The following is a 19,839-nucleotide window of genomic DNA, read 5'->3' as shown; positions in this document are numbered from 1 at the left end:
ATCTTTACATACGTGGCCACTCACCCCTTTTATATTGATTTAGGTCATTAGAAATATTTACATGTATTCTACATATTCCATTATTATCAACATATTTTCGAATTATTCTTCTATATTATTAATATCAAAATGGCTAAAAGCAATTCGCGTTTTTCGAGTATAATATTATCCGTAGAATATTTGGATAAACTTTTTGAATATGTAACGGCGTTATACTGTCCGCTTTTGGGGTAGAAAGTGGCAAATTGAATCTGGTCACGGAACGGCGATACGGGGTCAGCTGAAAGCTAAAAACTGAAAAGTATTTCAGCTTCGTGAAAGGGCCGACCGGCATGACGCACGGCTTGCATCGTAATATTTACATGCCGGCATATCGATTGTAGGTTCTAGTGGGTTCCAGCGCTTGGGCAAGACGTGCAATGGGGTTAATTGTGGCGGGGTTGGCAACGGGGTCACTTTTACCTGCTGGGAAATTGCGCCACACCTCTTGCTTCCGTCCTAGGGGTACAGGACGGCGCTGTTCATTGCGAATACTGCCTTTCCGATAGCGGACTGTATAATTTAATTGGACTTTCCATTCCTTTTAGTTAACTTCAGAAGAATATACCGTAACTGTATAATTTAATTGGACTTTCCATTCCTTCCAGTTTACTTTAGAAAAATATACCATAAAAAGTATTTATACAAAATATTCGGCTTAAGCGCCGACAGAAAATATTTAGGTAGATAGTTGTCATTATTACCGCCTACGTAAATTTGTGGTTAGTTAATTTGGCTACCGTATATGAGGTCCCGGGTTCGATTTTCGGGGTGGAGGGGAGTCACTCATGTTTTAAATGAATTATGAGTGACTTTAACACTATTATATTTATTTTATACAACTCTGGAATGGTTCCTAAAATGCCTCCATAAAACAAGATTTTTCCATTAATATTTCAATATAAATGAAGAAGAATGAAGTCTGGTCATTTACAGGGCTAACGATCTGTCATAGGCTGAAGTAATCGCATTTTAAACGTGTAACATTCACCATTCTATCCATGATTGAAAATCACACTACTCAAATTTCGGTTATTAAGTTATTTTGAAGCTTCAATTGAAAACATTTTGAGTATGTTACTTCTTCGGCACCATCTGCTATTGAATTAAGTTAGTTTTTTTTATTATCAGAAACTTTCTTGAAATGTATTTAAGATTATTCCTAAATTATTTTACATATTGGGAGATTCCCGGAAATATCATTTTGAATTTTTTTAACTTATGTTAAAACCAGTTAAAACTTAACAATGAGGTTCACGCTACGTCGATTCTATGCCGTGCCCTATTCACCATTAGTGAGTATAAAAGTTACATGAAGGCATTTTTTTTACAAATTTATCCGAAAACAAAGCTACGGTGAAAATGCTAAACGATGTTATAAACATGTATTTAATTATTTATTGGAGTGTCATCCAACAAAGAAACATTCTCTATTCTACCCATGGTTGAACATTTATATTTACTCTGATAATTAAAAAAAAAACCTTGTGATAAAAATCATTGCGCATGCGAGTTCACTGCCTTACTTCTGTTGATATATCTGTAAAAATGCCTAATTAAACCACACAATCCATGTAATCGTAATAATGAAAATAAGTTCCAAAGCTAGAATTCTAGATGCAAATATTCAACTTATCAAGTCTATATCAATATGGCTACTATTATTATCAATACGTTATTTATAAGCCTGTACATATACCGGAGAAACGGAAGCATGTGACACATGAAGGTCAGGTTACAAAATAATAACAGGCGTTACAAAATAATAACTGACAGGGATGAAAAAACCGCGACACTTGATTCAAGAAACTAGAATACTCGTATGATAAACTCATTAAATAAACTAGGGGTTTTTTTTTCAATAAGTTAAAAATAATGTTTTTTTTATTCTTGAGGTTGTATGAAAGAATACCTTTCAAGGAAATATCTTGGGGTAGAATTAATATAAATTGTTTTTATATTAATTTTTTTATACAATTTCTACTAAATACAACGTATAATTTTAGTAGCACTGAGCCTCTTATTTAAAATGAATAATAATGCATTATTGTCAATATTATTTATGTTTCATATTATTTTTTGACATCTCATCAAAGATGAAGAAGAATATGGAAGTCTGGGCATTAACGGGGCTGACGACCGTCATAGGATGTTTAAGTGATCACTTTACACACGTGTAGCATTCACCAATTCTACCCAGTATTGACAACTACACTACTGAAATTCTTGGAAGTTCTATATATATTAAACAGTTTTGAAACATTGTTCTTGAATAACTAGAACTTCACTACAAACATCTATTGGTGAGATGAAAATGTTAGTTTTAAATTTCATTAAATGATTCAGCAGTCATAATGTGGTAATATTTGTCCATTTTATTTTTTACTGGGTAAGTATTTATGCTTTATTTTAACAAATGAATTTTTAACCCAATAAAATACAGGCCTTCCAAACGTTTCCTTCAATGTCAATCGATGTCAATTATTCGTTTCAAATTTTTCAAAGAAAAATATTTTTTAACAAAAATATGTTTCCATCGAATCATTAGGAATAAAAAATCACAAAAAATAATTAATTCTTATTCATTTTATTTTATTTTCAATTTCACTTTTTTAAATAAATATATTTTTTTGCATTATAAAATAATTTGATAATTTTTTTCATGTAACCTTCAGTGACATTTTTGAAAATCGTTAGTTCAGTAAATATTAAAAATAAATATTTACTCAATTCATTTAGCAAATAGCGGGAATCAAAGTAGTCTGTTTTGCAGTCAAATATCTACCCAACTACGCTACAGCGCCCATCTTGTACTTAGATCTTTTTGAAAATGGTGGGTTAGGTTGCCAATGATGGGTAGAATGGTGAATGTTAAACAGTTCATAAAGTGATCATTTAAATCAGCCAGTAACAAATCGTAAAACATGTGTAAAAACAATATATCTTACTTCCATTTTCTTATATCTATAAATTCCTACATCTAATAAGAATCTCGATTTTAACAATTGCATTTTTTATTATTTTTTTAATATAGGTACTTTAACTCTTTTATTGATGAGACCTGTTTGTAAAATTACTTGCACTTCTCCATTGATACAGATTTTACGACTTAAAGCCGCTGAATACTTCGCGTGGGCCACGAATATATTTCGTTTCGTACATAAATATTACTTTTATAAATGTTTACGTACATTTTTTTTAAAGAATTGCATAATCCATTATAATGTACGAGCATTGACCACAATCTGGAATTTTAATGCAAGAAATGATGCATGAACAAAATAAAATTTATGTATGTTTGAATCATAAATTTGAATTGTACTCGAATGAATGTTGACGAGTTTTATTTGCCCAGAATTTTAAATATAGTAAAACGAAGCACGAATGTTTACATCTACATACTCGTATATGTTCAATTTTATCCTCAATATGCACTTTGCATGTTTCTTGACTAAATTTTTGAATATTTCAATTATGATAATATTAATGTGGAATTAATCGAATGATTTTTAGAATAAAAGTATTATTATTCGAGTTATAATATAAAGAAGAGAAAAATAAATCGATTCAGTACAGTACACTCAGACACTGTTAATCAAACAGTCGCTATTTTTACTTATTCGTTCTAAAAAATTAAATCGTATCAACAGTTAAATATTAAAAGAAGATTACTAACTATTCTAACATATCGTAGTCACACAGGAGAAAGTGACCAAGTGCATTTTTTACAAAAACCTGATCATTGACTTTTTGATATCTTACTACCTTAATATTGCCCTGAAAAAAATCCTAAAGGATTTTAAACTTGGAAGTATAATTTATTGACTTGTTAAAAATAACTAAATGCATTGATGTTTATTTTCTTGCCAAGCAAAAGCGATTTAAATGGCCTTCCTGAAAATTTTACGTTTTGTTAGTTGGTCACTTTCTCCTGTACGACTATGATATTATTTATTTACCACTAAAGTTATATTCCCGTCCCTCTTCCAGGTAAAATAAAAGTGAAAAAAATTGAATATGTATTTGTTGTTTTGTTATACGACTTTGTATACTTTTGTGAGTAATGTTGATATGTATGTTATTTTAAAAGAATCTGCTTTATATAAATATAGTAGATTCTTTGAAATTTAATTCCACATATTTAAAAACATATTTATCCCACACAATAGTATACAAAGTTATAATTACAATAAAACAACCATTTAGATTTTTCCACTTTTATTTGAATTTATTAGTGATTGGGTTTCGTCGTTACCGACATTATCAGACTGGTATGTCATCATCACCGGTCGCTACACAAATAAAATTTGTGCAGAAAAAGCTAACTTAAATAAAGCAATGAAACATTTAAGATGTTTTTTGTATAAAATGCACATCCGCCAAGAAATGTCAGTACAAAACTTGAGCATACTCGTACAATGTTGTTTTAAAGTATTTTTTATCATATTAAGGTATTTGTTAAATCGCAACTTAATTTTCTTAAACATTTTTACATTTTACACAATTGGTAACATTTTACACAATTGATTTTTTCCTTAAAATACCGTTTGTGCATTGAAAATAAGTTTTTCTTCGAAATAATTATATGGTTTTGAATAGAAAAGAGTTATGAAAGGTGAGTTCAAAATGTATGTAAAATTATTTTTTCAATATTTATATATTCTAAAATATAAAAAAAAAGATATCCAATACACATTATTTAAAAAGAAATCGAACGTGTGACTCTTCCGTGGTCGGGCGTTGATTGAACTCTGTATTTGCGAGTAAGGCCTAAAGTAATATGTATTAGTATATCCTATTATGTTATCCATTTTCTTATCTATAGTTCTATGTAGTATTTAGAATTCTTGTACTAATTATATTTCTCTTTTCCAGGAAGGGCAGCGCGGCGCCCTGTTGACGCTCGAGCGCCTGACGTCGCGCCTGTCGGAGCCGGGCCTGAGCGGCGCGCTGACGGCGCCGCAGGTGCGCGCGCTGTGCGGGCGCTTGGGCGCGCTGGCGCGGGCGCCGGGGCGCGCGGGCGAGGCGGGCGCGCGCGCGCTGGGCGCCCTGCTGCGCGGCGCGCGCCCGGCGGCCCTGCGCGAGGCGCTGCCGGCCCTGGCGGGCGCCGCGGCGGCGCAGGGCCCCAGGGCGTCCGCGCTGCTCGCGGAGCTCGGCCGGCGCCTGCCCGTACAGGAGCTCTTGGAAGCCCTGCTGGATGAAGATAGTCCCCACTGGAGGAGTACAAAGGTGGTTAAAATTAAAAATTAAAAATAAGAAACAGCCCCTACCTCCTCTTCACCATTCAATGTGCCTTACTTCAGTTTCACAAACGGTGTTTGAAGATGATGCGGGATGCATCGAAACACGTGTCGCAATATATTTTAAGAAATTTGTAGAGGTATTAACTAAATAAGACTTAAATTTAAAAATTAAAAAAAATAGTTTAATAACACCAAAAAAGTTTATTTTCATACTGAAACTTAAAAATGAAACTTTATTTAAATATTCTTGCAATTACAATTCAAGTATGTATTAAACATTTACGTAAAAGCTATAATTTTTAATTGTTACAGTTTGGCCTTTTTTATATCTCAATAAAGATGAGGAAGAATGTGGAAGTCTCGGTATTTACATGGCTTATGACCTGTCATAGGCTGATTAGGTGACATACCTACAGCATTTACATGACTAACCCATGATTAACAACCATTTAACTTATTTTTATAGAATTTTATTTGGATATAAGTATATACAAGATCCGAACGCCAGTTTATTATTACGTACTTGGACGTTACAATAAACTGACATTGCGTACTTGCTTGGAAACAATAGTTTAATTTTTATGGAGCTTATTTTAAAAAATTGCTTTATTTGACCAGTTACTTTTATTATCAATGTTTGAGTGTGTCCAAATACTTGTACGCAAATCCATATTTTATATCATCAGGCAGGCGCCATGGCGTCGTTGGGTAGACGGTCTACTGCAAAACTGGCGTTGCGGGTTCGTTTCCCGCTAATTGCAAAGTGAAATATTAATAATATTAATTTTAAATTGGTCTGGGTGTTTGTAATTCACATATCGCTTACTCCTTTCAACATATATCAAAATTCATCAATTTTCATTTGTGCATGTTTTCGGAAAGCCCAGAAAGTGTACTTTATCCCAGCAAAAGCGGCATATTTTAAACTTAACATTTACCCGCTACAGGGCAGAAAGTTTTGTTTTTACATTTTGAAGAAAAGGTATCGTTGAATTATTTTTTAATATACTAAATATTTTTCAGATGGAGAAAAAACATTCAGGCTTTACCTAAAAAGATCTGTTGCACAGTAAAAAGTTCAATAAGCGGCTTGAAATTTATTTTTAATACATTTTATTAAATTTTTTAAATTTGAAAACGATCTCCTGAAAAATCAAGTATTTTGATATTTGACGTTGTTGAAAGGAGTGAGCGATATACCTTCCTAACTATTCTACCTGCAGGCAAGCCTCTAAATAGAGGCTAAGCGGGTAATTCCTTTAAAAAAAATCAATGTCGAGATGTCAAAAATTAAATATATTTAACATTTCAGCTCCGTGCGGGCGCCCTGCGCGCCGTGGCGCACACGGCGCGCACACTGCCGTGCTCGGGCGTGCGCGTGCAGTGGGCGTGCGCTCGCTGCGCGGCGTGCGCGCGCAGCCCGCGGCGCCGCGTGCGCGCCGCGGCGCTGGACGCGCTGGCCGCGTTGGCGCGCCTCAGCTCCCCGCGTTCGGTGCTGGCGGCGGTGCACAGCGAAGCGGCTGACCACGAGGACGGAGACAGGCTGTACGATGCAGTGAGCTATTCTTTGATTTGTTTGTACAAAGTACTTTTTTTTTCTTCTTCTGTATTCTTTTTTTAATGGGCATATGGATCCTGAGGGGTGGGGACGATGTGTCGGCCTCTGTCCATACATCCTCCTCCCCCCTCATTAATATGCATATAGTTTTTACTAACTAACTAATCATCACGCCGCTTCCCCACAGGGGTAGGCAGAGAGAATAGAACTCCACACCACTCTGTCTTTGCAAACATTCTTCGCCTCTTCCACGTTCATGCATCTCACCACACATACCCACCGATTATTACGACTACTGACCTGACCACTTTCATGTATATGGCATACCTGATCGTGCCATGTTTTTTTTTTTATAAATGTACATATGTTTTTTATATTTATTTTTTTATTCCTTAAAAATGAATTAAACTTATTCCTCTAGTCCCCCAGGACTTACGCTTGAACCGCTGCGGGTGGATAGTGGGCTTAGAAAAAAAGTACTTTTCCATGTTTTTGGTTTGTTTTTAAACTAACTATTAATCCCTTTCACTCCCGACACCGGGGCACTTCTAGAAAATTTGGTGGTGGTTTTACAAACTTATATTTATTAAGATTAGTAGTGACAGAGGGATATTGAAACCTTTTAAATATAAATTCATAGTAAAAAAGCCATATAATTTTGTTTCACATTTTCTATTAATTTCACAACACAAAGTCAGAATAAAAGTTAAAAATAAACAAACTGAAACACAAATTAACACTTTTTTTTTTAAAAATAAAATAAACAAAACTAACACAGCGCAAAATGTAAAATATAAAACAATAAACACATTCTCAAACTAATAAAAAGCTTCGTCATTTCTCTGTAAATTCAAAGTGCCTGACAAAAACTGACATCAAGTCTGTAATAAGGTTCACTTTACGATATTACTGTTTAAGAAATAAACAAATGAGAAACAAATACAAAAAAGCAAAAACAAAAAGTGGAATAGGTACAGTGAAGATATTAATAAAACATAATCTGAACAATAGTAAGAAATAAACAAGACTAAAACATAAATAAGAAAGCAATATTTTGTTCAAAATTAAATAAAACTAGCAAAAGGCATTGCAAAACAGTAAACGCATTCTTAAACTAATAAAAACGCCTCGTAAAATGACGTCATTTTATTGTAAATGCAAAATGCCTGACAAAACTGTCCTTGTTTACAACGTCAAGCCGTAATAAGGTTCACTTCCCAACGTTGACATGCCTGTCACACTTGAGCTGACCTCTGGGAGCTTCCGTTCAAACAAATCACAGTCGCTAGTTACCCATGTGTGTGTGGAACTGTGAACGGTGGAACTGCGACGTAGAACTACGTTATACACTGGCTCTACTCGTATAGCGGGCGGCCGCTACTGACTAAATAATACCAATGCCGAGCCTGGTCAAGGACACTCACACACGACAGGGTGGAATGCGGAGGGCGATATTCCGCCAAAAGGAAGTTGTTATTCAGAGGATAAGGTTAAGGCTGGCTTCCGTATCGCAGTGGATATAAAGCAGTCTAGATTATAGACCAAATTGGTTTTCACCTAAATAAAGGAAAGTACAAGTATGAATAACAGGGCTTATGGCCTGGATTGGCTGTCTTAAGTGATCACTTTATACTTAGGCGTGTGATTGCCTAAAGTTCTTGTAATCCCTTCGTGTAAAAAGATGCCACGTTGAGACATTTAAATATATTAAGAATGATGAGATAATTTTCAATATCATGTATGACAACATTTTGAGTGTGTCCAAATACTTGTTCACAAGAACAAGTATTTGGACACACTCAAAATGTTGTAAATAAATTATCTGGTCAAATTATAAGCTAAATAATAAAAATGAAAATCGTATTTTCTGGCGTTTCTCATGTGTGTGATTATAATCTAGGATTCGGACCTCACATACTAATATAAGAGTTTCTGCTTAATAAAGCTTCTTTACATCTCACCAATAGATGTCTCTAGTGAAGTTCTAGTGATTCGAGAACAAGGTTTCTAAATTGGTTAATTTATATAGAACTTTCAAGAATTTGAGTAGTTTGGTTGTCAATAATGGGTAGAATTGGTGAATGTTACACGTGTGTAAAGTGATCACTTAAACCAGCCTATGACGGTCGTCAGCCCCGTAAATGCCCAGACCTCCATATTCTTCCTCATCTTTGATGAGATGTTACAAAATAATATCATGTATGACGATAAATTTGGCGCATTGATGAGAAAACATCGATTATCTTATTTATCATTCAGTAGGGTCTCAAGATTTAACTTTTCAATTTACCGATAACAGAATCATACTATCTCAAATTAAATGAGTGCCATAAAATCATACGAATTAACACATTAACTACAAAAAAACTGACTAGTCGGCTTTTCGCTACCAAACGTAAACGACCAAACACCGGTTAGTCGGTTTTTCTACCCTACGTACTGGAAATAATTCTCACAATTATGCAAATCACCATATAGATTTCAAATTTGAACGATTCATTTAAAAATGATATTTAATACAAACTAAAAATAAAATAAAAAATTAATAAGCATTAATATTTGTGAAAATGTTACATTTAGAAGAGAATATTTTTAATTAATACGAAATGTTTCCAGAATGAATCACAATGCGACACTTTTTGGTCATAATTTCAACTGCCACATGTTAAATCATAAATATTATTTTACGTCGTGAGTATTCATTGAAAAAATCATAATAATCAAACGATTGGTATAGAAATTATGAATGTTTTTATTAAAATGTGCTTTTTTTGCTAGTAGTACAAATTTGCATGGTATTTTAGGAAATTCTTTAAAAAATTAAGCAAATAAAGTGTTACGAACAATACAGTGATCATCATAATAGAATAATCAAACGACAGTTTCTTTTTTTTCTTCAGAAATATGACATGAAAGAAAATGTGTTTTCTGCATAGTAGCCGAAAAATCACAACGAATCCACAATTTAAATCTAGTCTACACTGGTCCTGGAAAAAAAATGTTGCAGCTTTGAATATTTTTGAAGTATTTTGCAGTCATGTTTGCGTGTATGTAAATTCACCGTCATAATTTCATAAGAGGTGCAGTTTGCCAGTATATTATAGCGCTGCTACTACCCATCGTATGTACAATACATTTTACACAGTGCATAGTAACATATTGCTTACATGGATTATATTAGACTGAGTATCGTGGATTCACTAGCTGACTGCAGCACTTCCGAGAACAATTTCCCTAAAGTAATACATATTAACGTCACGGCATAGCTACTGTAGATACTTATAACGTAGTTTAGTATCGACGATGCCTTCCAGTAAATGCGATAAAATAATATATAAGCATGTATCTAAATATATCCATACAGTGTAGGTACTTGGCTCATAATGACACATTGAATTGACGATTTGAGAGATAGGTACTCAAATAAAAAATGTCAAACATTAGTTTAAGTATACAATCATTGTGCCAGCTCGCTAATTTGAACGAAAATCGTGCAGTGGATCGTTCGAATTATTGGGTGTTTTGTGAAAAATGAGAGAAAAAAAATTCGGTTTATAAAAATGCAATTTATTTAACATTTTTATTAAGGAATTAAAATCTTGATTGCATGTATTATAAACAAAGATGATACTGTGTAAAAAACATACGCAAGGAAATTATCTATAATCGTCATTAAAACTATCTCAAATTTTGACCCATGACCAAAGTTGAATTTCCTCTAGTAAAAATGGCTAGTCTGCACTTACATTTATACACGTAGATGATAGTTCATGTGAAAATTGAATGAGAGTACGAAATACTATTATCATCTTCATACATTGAAAAAATAAATTTTTAAATTTCTCTACATTGATACTTTATTCTGTTAACCTTAAAAATATGCACTATGTAAGCTCCTTTCTTCATTCAAAAGTGTTAAATTACCATCGTTAATGACGCCATTCTTATCGTAATTTTTCTGTGTAAGTAAAATTCTTAAGACCTGAAATGACTTATTCTCAACCTTTCAGATCCATGAGTCATCGGAAAATACTGAAAATTTCAATTTGAGTTTTCTTTTGTAACTTTATTTCCAAGTATTTTATTAGCGTACGAGGGCATTACTCCCTCCTCAGCACCTAAATTATGCACGTCATGCTCTCGCCTTATCGGAGCTGAGCACCTGACAACTTTGTTCAAGAGGGCTGTTTACTCTCTATCTACGTCGATTATCTAAGTCAGACGATTTTTCAAAATAATTCACTCAATAATTCAGCAATAAACTTCATGAATATAAGATATATTTATGTATATAAGCTAAATCTGCGCAGCATGTTATATTATTTTTATATTATTGATTTGTTAAACCAGGTATTTTTTAGCGTTTGGAAAAACCTTTCATTTATTTATTTATTGATCGGCTAATGCCTTTAACATAATATATTTATACGATATCTAATATAAAAATACACTAATAGAGAAACAAAAAGTCTTAAATACAAAATAATAATATAATAACAAATAGTAAGCACTGGTAAATAAATACACTTCTCCTTCACACACTATCAGCGAGCAGCGAGAGAGAGTGAAACACAACGATTAAATTTATCCATTAAAACACGGAGAAGAAATGCTGAGAAAGTACAGACTTATTACTTACAGGTGGATAACAATATATTAAATAAATCTATACTTTCAAAAGAATTGGCTAACATGTGAAGCTTTTCATTTTTAATTGACTTTTCGATCACATTTTTAATTTTATTAAAAATATATATATGTTTTTCATTCCTATAACTAAAGTTATTCATATTTTCAAAGTTTAAAAAAGCTCACATGCGCATACCATTGTCTCTTCGCCCGCCTGACGACATCTCCGATCTCGCATATTTGCCTTATCCTGGCGTTTCTTATTCTGACTCGTAGTCTCTTGCCAGATATGCTTCTTTTCTGACACTCTTAGCGCTTTTTTGTGCCAACGGTGTCCGCTTTACTTTCGATCCCATACGTCATGATGGGTTTTGCACACAGGTTCTGCAAATTTTGATTGTATGATAACATATTTCTAATTTGATATTATAATTAATTAATTAAACCATATCCGCTCCCTAGGTGGAGCATATGGATTCCACAAACTGTCTCCAGGCTTTTCTGTCGGCTGCCAGCTCCCTCGCATCCTCCTAAGTCAGATCCGCGTCCCAAAGTTCTGACGAGAAATGCCGACGAATTGTCAGCAGTGGTCGTCCTGGGCGGCGCGAACCTGATGCCTTGTAAAAGAGGCAAGCTTGATTAAGGCTCTCGGGAGGCATGCGGAGTACATGGCCAAGCCAACTGAATCGCCTTTTCTTGACGACAGTTGTGACCAAGATTCGCTGCGTCCTACGCCTCATCTCTTCATTCCTCACAAAGTCAAACCACCGCAAGCCTAAATTCTCCGCAGACACCTATTCTCGAAGCTCAGTACACGGCTGCTCTGGGCCCTTGTAAGGTGCCATGTTTCACAGCCGTATAAGAGAACGGGAGCAATGCAGGCATTGTATAGGCGGCATTTGGTCTTCACCGAGTATAAATCCGATCTCCAGACAGCCTTCATACTGTTAAATGCGGACCCTGCGAGACCTAATGGTATTATATGATAACATATTTGTAATCTTTGTTTCTATGTAGGTGTTAGCCCGCCTTTGCCGCCCTGGAGCTGGCACCGGCGTGGGCGCAGAGACCGGAGGGCGGCGCCCCGACCTGGCCTGGGTCATGGCGGGCAGGGGAGACGCGGAGCCCCCGCAAGACCACAAGTAACTATATTTATTTAAACTATACATAAAACGCTTGTTTTTTGCCACTTGAGTATTGTATTGTTACGGCTAATTACGGAAACTACTAGATGCTTCCATCTACAGGTTTGAAGTTTAACAATATAATACTCAAGTTAATAAAAAACCGGTGTTTTATGTATAATTTAATCATATCATACCAAAAAGTGAATGTGGAAGCAATAAATAACATAAAGTGTATTTGTTAATCAATCTGTTACTTCGCGCCCCCTAAATTATTCATTTTCTATACTATGTTAAAAAAAAAAAAAACAAAAAAATCCATCCTATCCATCAAGAAGCATTGGAACCAAAAATAATATTATTTATAATAAAATCCTCTTCGACAATAATGGATTTTAAATTTAAAAAGAGTTCACCACATTTTCTCCATGGAAAACAAAAAAACATAAGATTTTTGTTTTTCCTGTAAATTTTCATTAAAAATTAATTTATTTGGTATCGCTTTGAGGCAGCCGTGGTGATTTTTAACCCATTGAAAACTTGATTTTTAACCTTCAAAAAACTTTAATTCAAACTTTAAACTTGAATACTTGAACTTATCATGTGTTTGCCTGGACCTAAGTCCAAGCTGAAGTGTGTTTTTTTTACTTCGTTTTAGTTAACGGCTGGCTTATGTTGTCAACGTTGAGCGTGAGATTCATCCATAGTTTGATCTAACAATAAATGAAGTATCATAACAAATTTTTGGGAATTTAATTGTATATCGACGTCATAAGTTTATATTCCCTCACGGGTTGCAGGTACCCCCGCCCCCGGGAGTCTCGGCCTCCACCCCCTCCAGGGACCCCCTTCCGCCCCCCGCCGACAGCAGACTCGAGGTTCCGAAAAGACGACGATTGGGTGAGTTTGACTCTTTAACTTAGAGGAATCTTATTGTTCAATGTCGATCGTTGTGGTTTTCTGAACTATCAAGAACTTGGTTCAGAATTCTTCTTCACCGTGGCGTCATCAAGTATTTGAAATACTTGATGACGCCAAGTTTTCCTCGGTCTTCTTCTGTTTCTATTGCCAACCATATTCACCGCATGTATTTGTTGTACTTTTGTTTCTTTATTCATTCGATTCACATGCCCTAACCATTTCAATACACCTTTCTTAATTTAATCGATAATGCTTATCTAAGCCTTGCATTATTTCCTTATTTTACCACTCGAACATCTATCATACATATTTTTGCCGCATTTCGTCTAAGGAATCGCATTTCAACTGCATTTAGTTTACTTTCATCCTTCTTTACCAACTCTATGCTTCACTTCCAGAAATTTGGGTTGGATTGTCCTCTTGCTGATAAAAATCCATTTATTACAACATATTTATCTACCTTTTTCGGATTCTAAATCAATATTTGATCTAAAAATGATACTTTCATCGTTGAGTTTTTCGGTACGTTAAAATAAATCGTTTAAAAATATCTATAATTTCTGATTAATATGTGTTATTTTTATTCGGGTCTCGATTTAATTTGATATTCGACTTGACTTTATTTTATGAAATTCGTTGATTCTGAACATTGAAAGTTCTAGGTTACCTTTGTGACAAGTTTGTAATTCTCAATGTAAATGTCAGGCAGCTGACCGTGTTCAATAACGAGGTCAACTTATACCCAAATTCTGTCTCTCTCGGTCGCATGTTTTTTTAGCGAGCGGGAGGGAGTCACAAATACCGGCTGAAAATACAGAGTATAGTCCACCACGGGTATAAACCCCTGTAGGTTTGTTTAATGGACCTGTCGTGTTGCGATAATAGCATGTTTTATGTATTAAGTAATAAATTGCAGAGGTCTCACAGATTTGGGTTAAATAATTTGGACAGAAATTTTGATATACGAGTATTACTTGATATTATATATTACTTCGGCCCCGTTGTTTAATATAGCTTTCACTCTTATTAAAAAAATTGAACCGAATTGACATGAGCTACATAATCCTTAATTTGTTATTTAAGTATTACCGTGTTTTTTTTAAAATCAACATTATGTCATTTAAGCTGTTTAAAAAGATACTAATAAATTTAACAGGAGCTACTCAAATATTATCCAATAATACTGATGCACAATTTGGTCTCGCATATCTTTGATTTAGAAACATTTTCCCTATTCTATAAATATTTTTTAATGATCAATTTAACCAAACAAATTCTTGACTCTCAACACACATAACCTAATGTTTTTGGATGTCAGTTGTCATTTGATGGTTGTTCGATGTTTTGAGAGAATAATATGCTATTTTGTATATCCAATATTGGTCTGAAATCAGGAAAAATCATATAAGTAATAAGAAACGAACAGTCATAATATAATAACAATTATTAATTTTGACTGGAAATTTTACATAAATTTAAAATCACGCGTAATCTAGAAACAATTAAGAAAGTACCGCAGACATGGAGAAAATAGCGTGAGATAAGTATCTACTAATGTAATTTTTCTCTCTTTTTTTAAATATCGAATCGTCGTTGAATATAGATCAAAGACAATTTGATGGAGAAAGTGATAATCTGAGATGCGGAAGAATACAGGGGTGAGAAAAAGTTTGAAAAAATGAAATAATATTAAATTTATCGTTCGTTAAGGCGCAGTAAATAGTAGCCCGCAACTTAATTTTCTTCAATTTAACGTAATTCTTTTTTTCTTCTTAAAACTGAGTTTAATTGTGCCCAGATACCGGATAGATAAGTCCGGCTTCTCGTACAGCCGATCGGATGCTAAATCATCAAGTTTGCGTGTGCCCCCTTAAAGTTTTTAATATATTTGTAGACTACGTGCATATTACTATGACCATCGGGAGTTCAATGCGACAGTGCGACGGGTCATATGTTTGCACGTTGCGACATCGCGTGAACGTCTCATCAATGCTATGGTTTTTTCGCCCTTAAGAGATATTGCACATTAAAACCCCCTATAACGTTGAGATAGGTACCGCATTATCAGAGGGAATGTTATAAGTGGTTCATTTTTAAATTGCATTTTTACATTATAACCAGCGGAAAAGACTGGAATGAGTCATTTAAAATTAAAATACAATTTAAAAACATTAACCCCCTTCAACGTTCCCATAGATAAACGTGGTACCTATCTAACGTAATAGGAGGGTTTGCTGTATAAAATAAATTTATGTTTAATCATTCCAATGCAGACTATACATATAACAGTCATATTTTTACGCAGTACATTTGTCGCAAATTTAAACCATATATTTATATATCATTATTATTATTATTATTATTTAGGTCAATTTTGTTTGGTAATAGTAAACCATAACTACAAAACACTGCGTCCGTTTACTTAACCCCAATACTATAACATTCGTGAAAGGGTAAAAAAGGTGCTGCGGGGTTTTTCAATAAACTCATTTTACGATTACACGGAAATTTTTCACACTTAACTTCCTCGCACGTCATAAAATAAATGAATAATATAAAACGTTACCTGGATTTTTATAAAGATGGATCTAGAAAAATTGTGATATCATAAATTAACAAAAATTATTAAATATTCATATATAAGTTTCCTCATAACAATAATTAGAAAAAAAAAGATAAATCGAGTAGATGACAAAATAAGAGAGCGTTCGCTGTCAATTTTGACCTAATGGAGTTTTTGTTTTACAACATTATCCTTATCATTTATCGTTCATTTGTGTAATATCATTAAAAAATACCACTTCATGGTTGATTTCGGACTAACCATTCCATTATCAGGTCAAATGACTAAACTGAAATTGCTACTGTCTCCTGTTAATATAAAACTTAAATTATTATTATTGTTTTTTTAAAGATAGAAAAAGAACATTAAGGAATCATAATGGAAATATTTTTAAAAGGTTAAAGTTTAAAGTTTAATTCAATTGGTTATTTGTTATTTTCATTGGTTATTTTTTTTTATTAAATTTAATTGGTATTACACAAAATGAATGATAACGAAAGTGTTATATTATCATAGCGCAGTGATAACAGTGCTTTAAATATATTCAAACCCTCATCCACACCCAATGGTGCATAGGGCAATGCATCATATAAATGCAGTTTTATCTTGATGTTGACACATGAAGGAAAGGTGATTCCTTCGCCACAGAAAAAATATACATTTTTTTCTTTTCCGTCTGATACCGTCAATTTAACAGCTTAAATCAGATGAGTGATGGAACATTGGGTAAAAAAAACTTGCGAAAACTACCTTTTCAGCAATGGCCGCGAAAATCAACGCAGGTAGGTACATACTTTATATAACATGAAAATGATTTTTTTGCTTATTAATCAAGAATAACAGCTAAATACGCAGTAGCGTTATGCATATATAATGTAGTAACAAAAATATTCTCTACATTTTCCCAATGAAAAGGCGTTTTAGTCCTAATCGCCCTTGAAAGTTCTGAAACTTCGTCGTAATTACAATTTGACGTTCACACAATGGGAAGCAAAAATGTAACAGCGCCTTGTCATTCCCTTTGTAATGAAGTCGACCAGGAGGCGTCGTTTAATTACGCAAAGCGCAAAGAATCGATCTCGAAAAAGCCTACGTGTCATTTTACAAAATTTTCGCAAAATTATCACGATATTTGCACAAATATGTATCACGCAATAACCGCGAAAATCTGGTAATTTTGATAATCTAAAAAAAAATAACGCGGGAAATAAATACACCCTATATTGTAGCACTCTTTTGTCTCACTCCGGATTGGTTTGATTCTAATTAGATTTTTCTGTGGATGAGGTTTTACGTAAATCTGACATGCAATGCCGGACTGTGAAATGGCCAACCCAATTTCAGTCTGGCTTAGTAGCAGAAAAAGAACAGTAAAAATGTGTACATAAATACGAACCCATGTCAGGTAATATTAGGTTTTGGGCGACAATGGTTTCTACTGGAGGTTCGGCGCTGGCACTCCTAAAATTATTTTCCATAATAATTTAACATTTTGTTCAGGTATACCTTTAAAAATATTACACAAAGTAACGTAACATAACTTTAACATAAATAATTCAATATACTTTACTTTATTATTTTATTGAAAAGATAACTCTTTTATACCATAAATATATCACCTACACGTACCTATTTTGATCTATAGAACTTTTATTATTATGCAACAAATTTGTAAAACTTACTTTCATTATCCATAAAGTTTTTATTTTAATTTTTATATTTACCGCCTCCGTAGTGTAATGGTCAGCACGCTCGGCTACCGTTCTGGAGGTCCCGGGTTCGATTCCCAAGGAGGGTAAAATAAATGTAAGTGATTTTTTCACTGTAATATTTATTCAATATTACCACGGACTGGTACCTGAAGCAGGGGGCTGATCACCTTTCCTTCATGTGTAAACGATCAAGATAACACCGCGTTAATATGACGTCAATATTTTACTGCTTAGACATTTAACGTGGCGTAGTGGGTAGGTCGGCTGCGAAACTGGCATCGCGAGTTCGATTCCCACCCAGTGGAGAAAAAATTCAAGAAATATTTGTTTTCAATTAGTCTGGGTGTTTGTGATGTATTTTTCACATCAACTTTTCCAATCCTTACTACCTGCAGACAAGCCTCTTAATGTAGAGGCTTTGCGGGTTATTCCTTTAAAAAAAAACAACAAAAAATAAAAAAAGACGATAGTTAATTTTTCGATCATTTTAACTAGTCTTGAGCAGTGCTTTAAGTGCTATTACACAAAGTAAACCATGAATGATAAGGAGAGAGTTACAAACCGTTTAGCCTTACCTTAAAAAAATTGATTTAAAATATTTGGTAATGCTGTATAAAATTAAAATAAAACTTACTTATTTTTCATAAAAATTGATAGTTTGTAATCGCATTATAAATTAAGCTATCGGGAATTGAACCCAGGACCTTATGTACGTGCAGAAGAACGTGTCAACTACTCTGTAATACAAGCATGAAATATTATTTAAAATACTTGGTAAAAAAAAATATTTAAAATACTTGGTAATACTGTATAAAATTAAAATAAAATTAATATTAATACTCTGTAATACAAGCATGGAAAAATTATCGCAGGTTCTGAAGTTTTCGTATTTTTCTGTTACATTTTTCGTTTATTTCATCCTGTATATACAAAAAATTATGAAATAATATTTTTCTGACCGATTAATGTGATTTATTAGAACCTACGAAATTCTGTATACTCAATTAAATACGCGTTAGCTATGTAGGTATGCGTATATTAAGATATTGTATTTGCGTATTGTGAAAACTATTTTTGCAATCCCAGGGGTAATAAACGTATATTCCGCACAATTAAACAAATAATACAGAAATTTCTGAAATTTCACCAATGAAAAACCATATATTTAAAGCGGGCAGCTATATTTTTCTTGTTATAATTATATAATTCGAATTCACTAGAATTCACATTTTCACAATTTTATCTTTGAACGTTTAAGACTTTTTTCCTAACCCTCAATTAAACTCCACAGTGATATAAAGACCTTTACAGTAAAACTAATATGATTAATCCGATTTTAAAACGTTACGGCTATTACCTGATAGACGTGGGTCGTTCGTGAATGACCGGATCTTAACCCAATTGTGAGAGATCTCGTTCACAAACCTTGATCTATTCACTGGTTTACTGATTCACTGATAAGCTGATTTATAGGCTCATTGGTACAGATTTTATGAAGAAAAGCGAGAGACTAAGAAAAATCGCTAGGATTTTTTTAAGGACAACGTCAGGATTCATGATGTCAAAAGCTCTTAACGATCTTAGTGAATAGATGACCAAAGTGATACATATTCGCTACTGCAGATATTAGCCACCTCTATTACTTACAAAAACCAAAGAGTACGTCTGAAATTAAATTATTTTTGTACATCTTATTTTGAAAAAAATAATTAATAGTATCTTGCATACGGTCCAATTCTTCTAGTACTTATTAATAATTTTGAAAATCACACTACAAATAAAAAAATTATGCTTTTTATTTCACATAAATATCGATAGGTATTGCTTTTAACTCGTAAAGTTAATGGATATTTGGATGCTGCAAACGTATGTACAACATAGAAAAAAATCATATGGTATGGATGTTACACGAGTGTGATAATGTGGTGAATGTAACACAAGTGTGAGTTGTCACTTAAGCCGGCCGATAACACGTCGTAAACCCTATAAATATCCAAAGACTCCCATATCTCATCAAATTGCTAATTTTTGTGAGACATCTATAATAAAT

The 19,839-nt window shown here is 33.6% G+C and overlaps 1 protein-coding gene across 1 annotated transcript in view; it reads left to right on the top strand.

Moving 5' to 3' along the window:
- LOC148305942 (uncharacterized) overlaps positions 1-19,839 on the top strand; it is a 52,793-nt gene that overhangs the window by 5,751 nt on the left and 27,203 nt on the right. Inside the window, exons 2-5 of the mRNA XM_088265800.1 lie at positions 4,915-5,268; positions 6,595-6,837; positions 12,487-12,611; positions 13,394-13,493. Of these exons, the coding sequence (XP_088121926.1) occupies positions 4,915-5,268; positions 6,595-6,837; positions 12,487-12,611; positions 13,394-13,493 (822 nt within the window). The remainder of the gene's footprint in view (positions 1-4,914; positions 5,269-6,594; positions 6,838-12,486; positions 12,612-13,393; positions 13,494-19,839) is intronic.

Source organism: Brachycentrus maculatus, unplaced genomic scaffold, assembly GCF_059751285.1.
Source record: "Brachycentrus maculatus isolate JH-2025_06_01 unplaced genomic scaffold, ASM5975128v1 h1tg000258l, whole genome shotgun sequence".
Classification (NCBI taxonomy): Eukaryota; Metazoa; Arthropoda; class Insecta; order Trichoptera; family Brachycentridae; genus Brachycentrus; species Brachycentrus maculatus.
The sequence above is the reverse complement of the archived record's forward strand: the minus strand, read 5'-3'. Positions and strand labels throughout refer to the sequence as shown.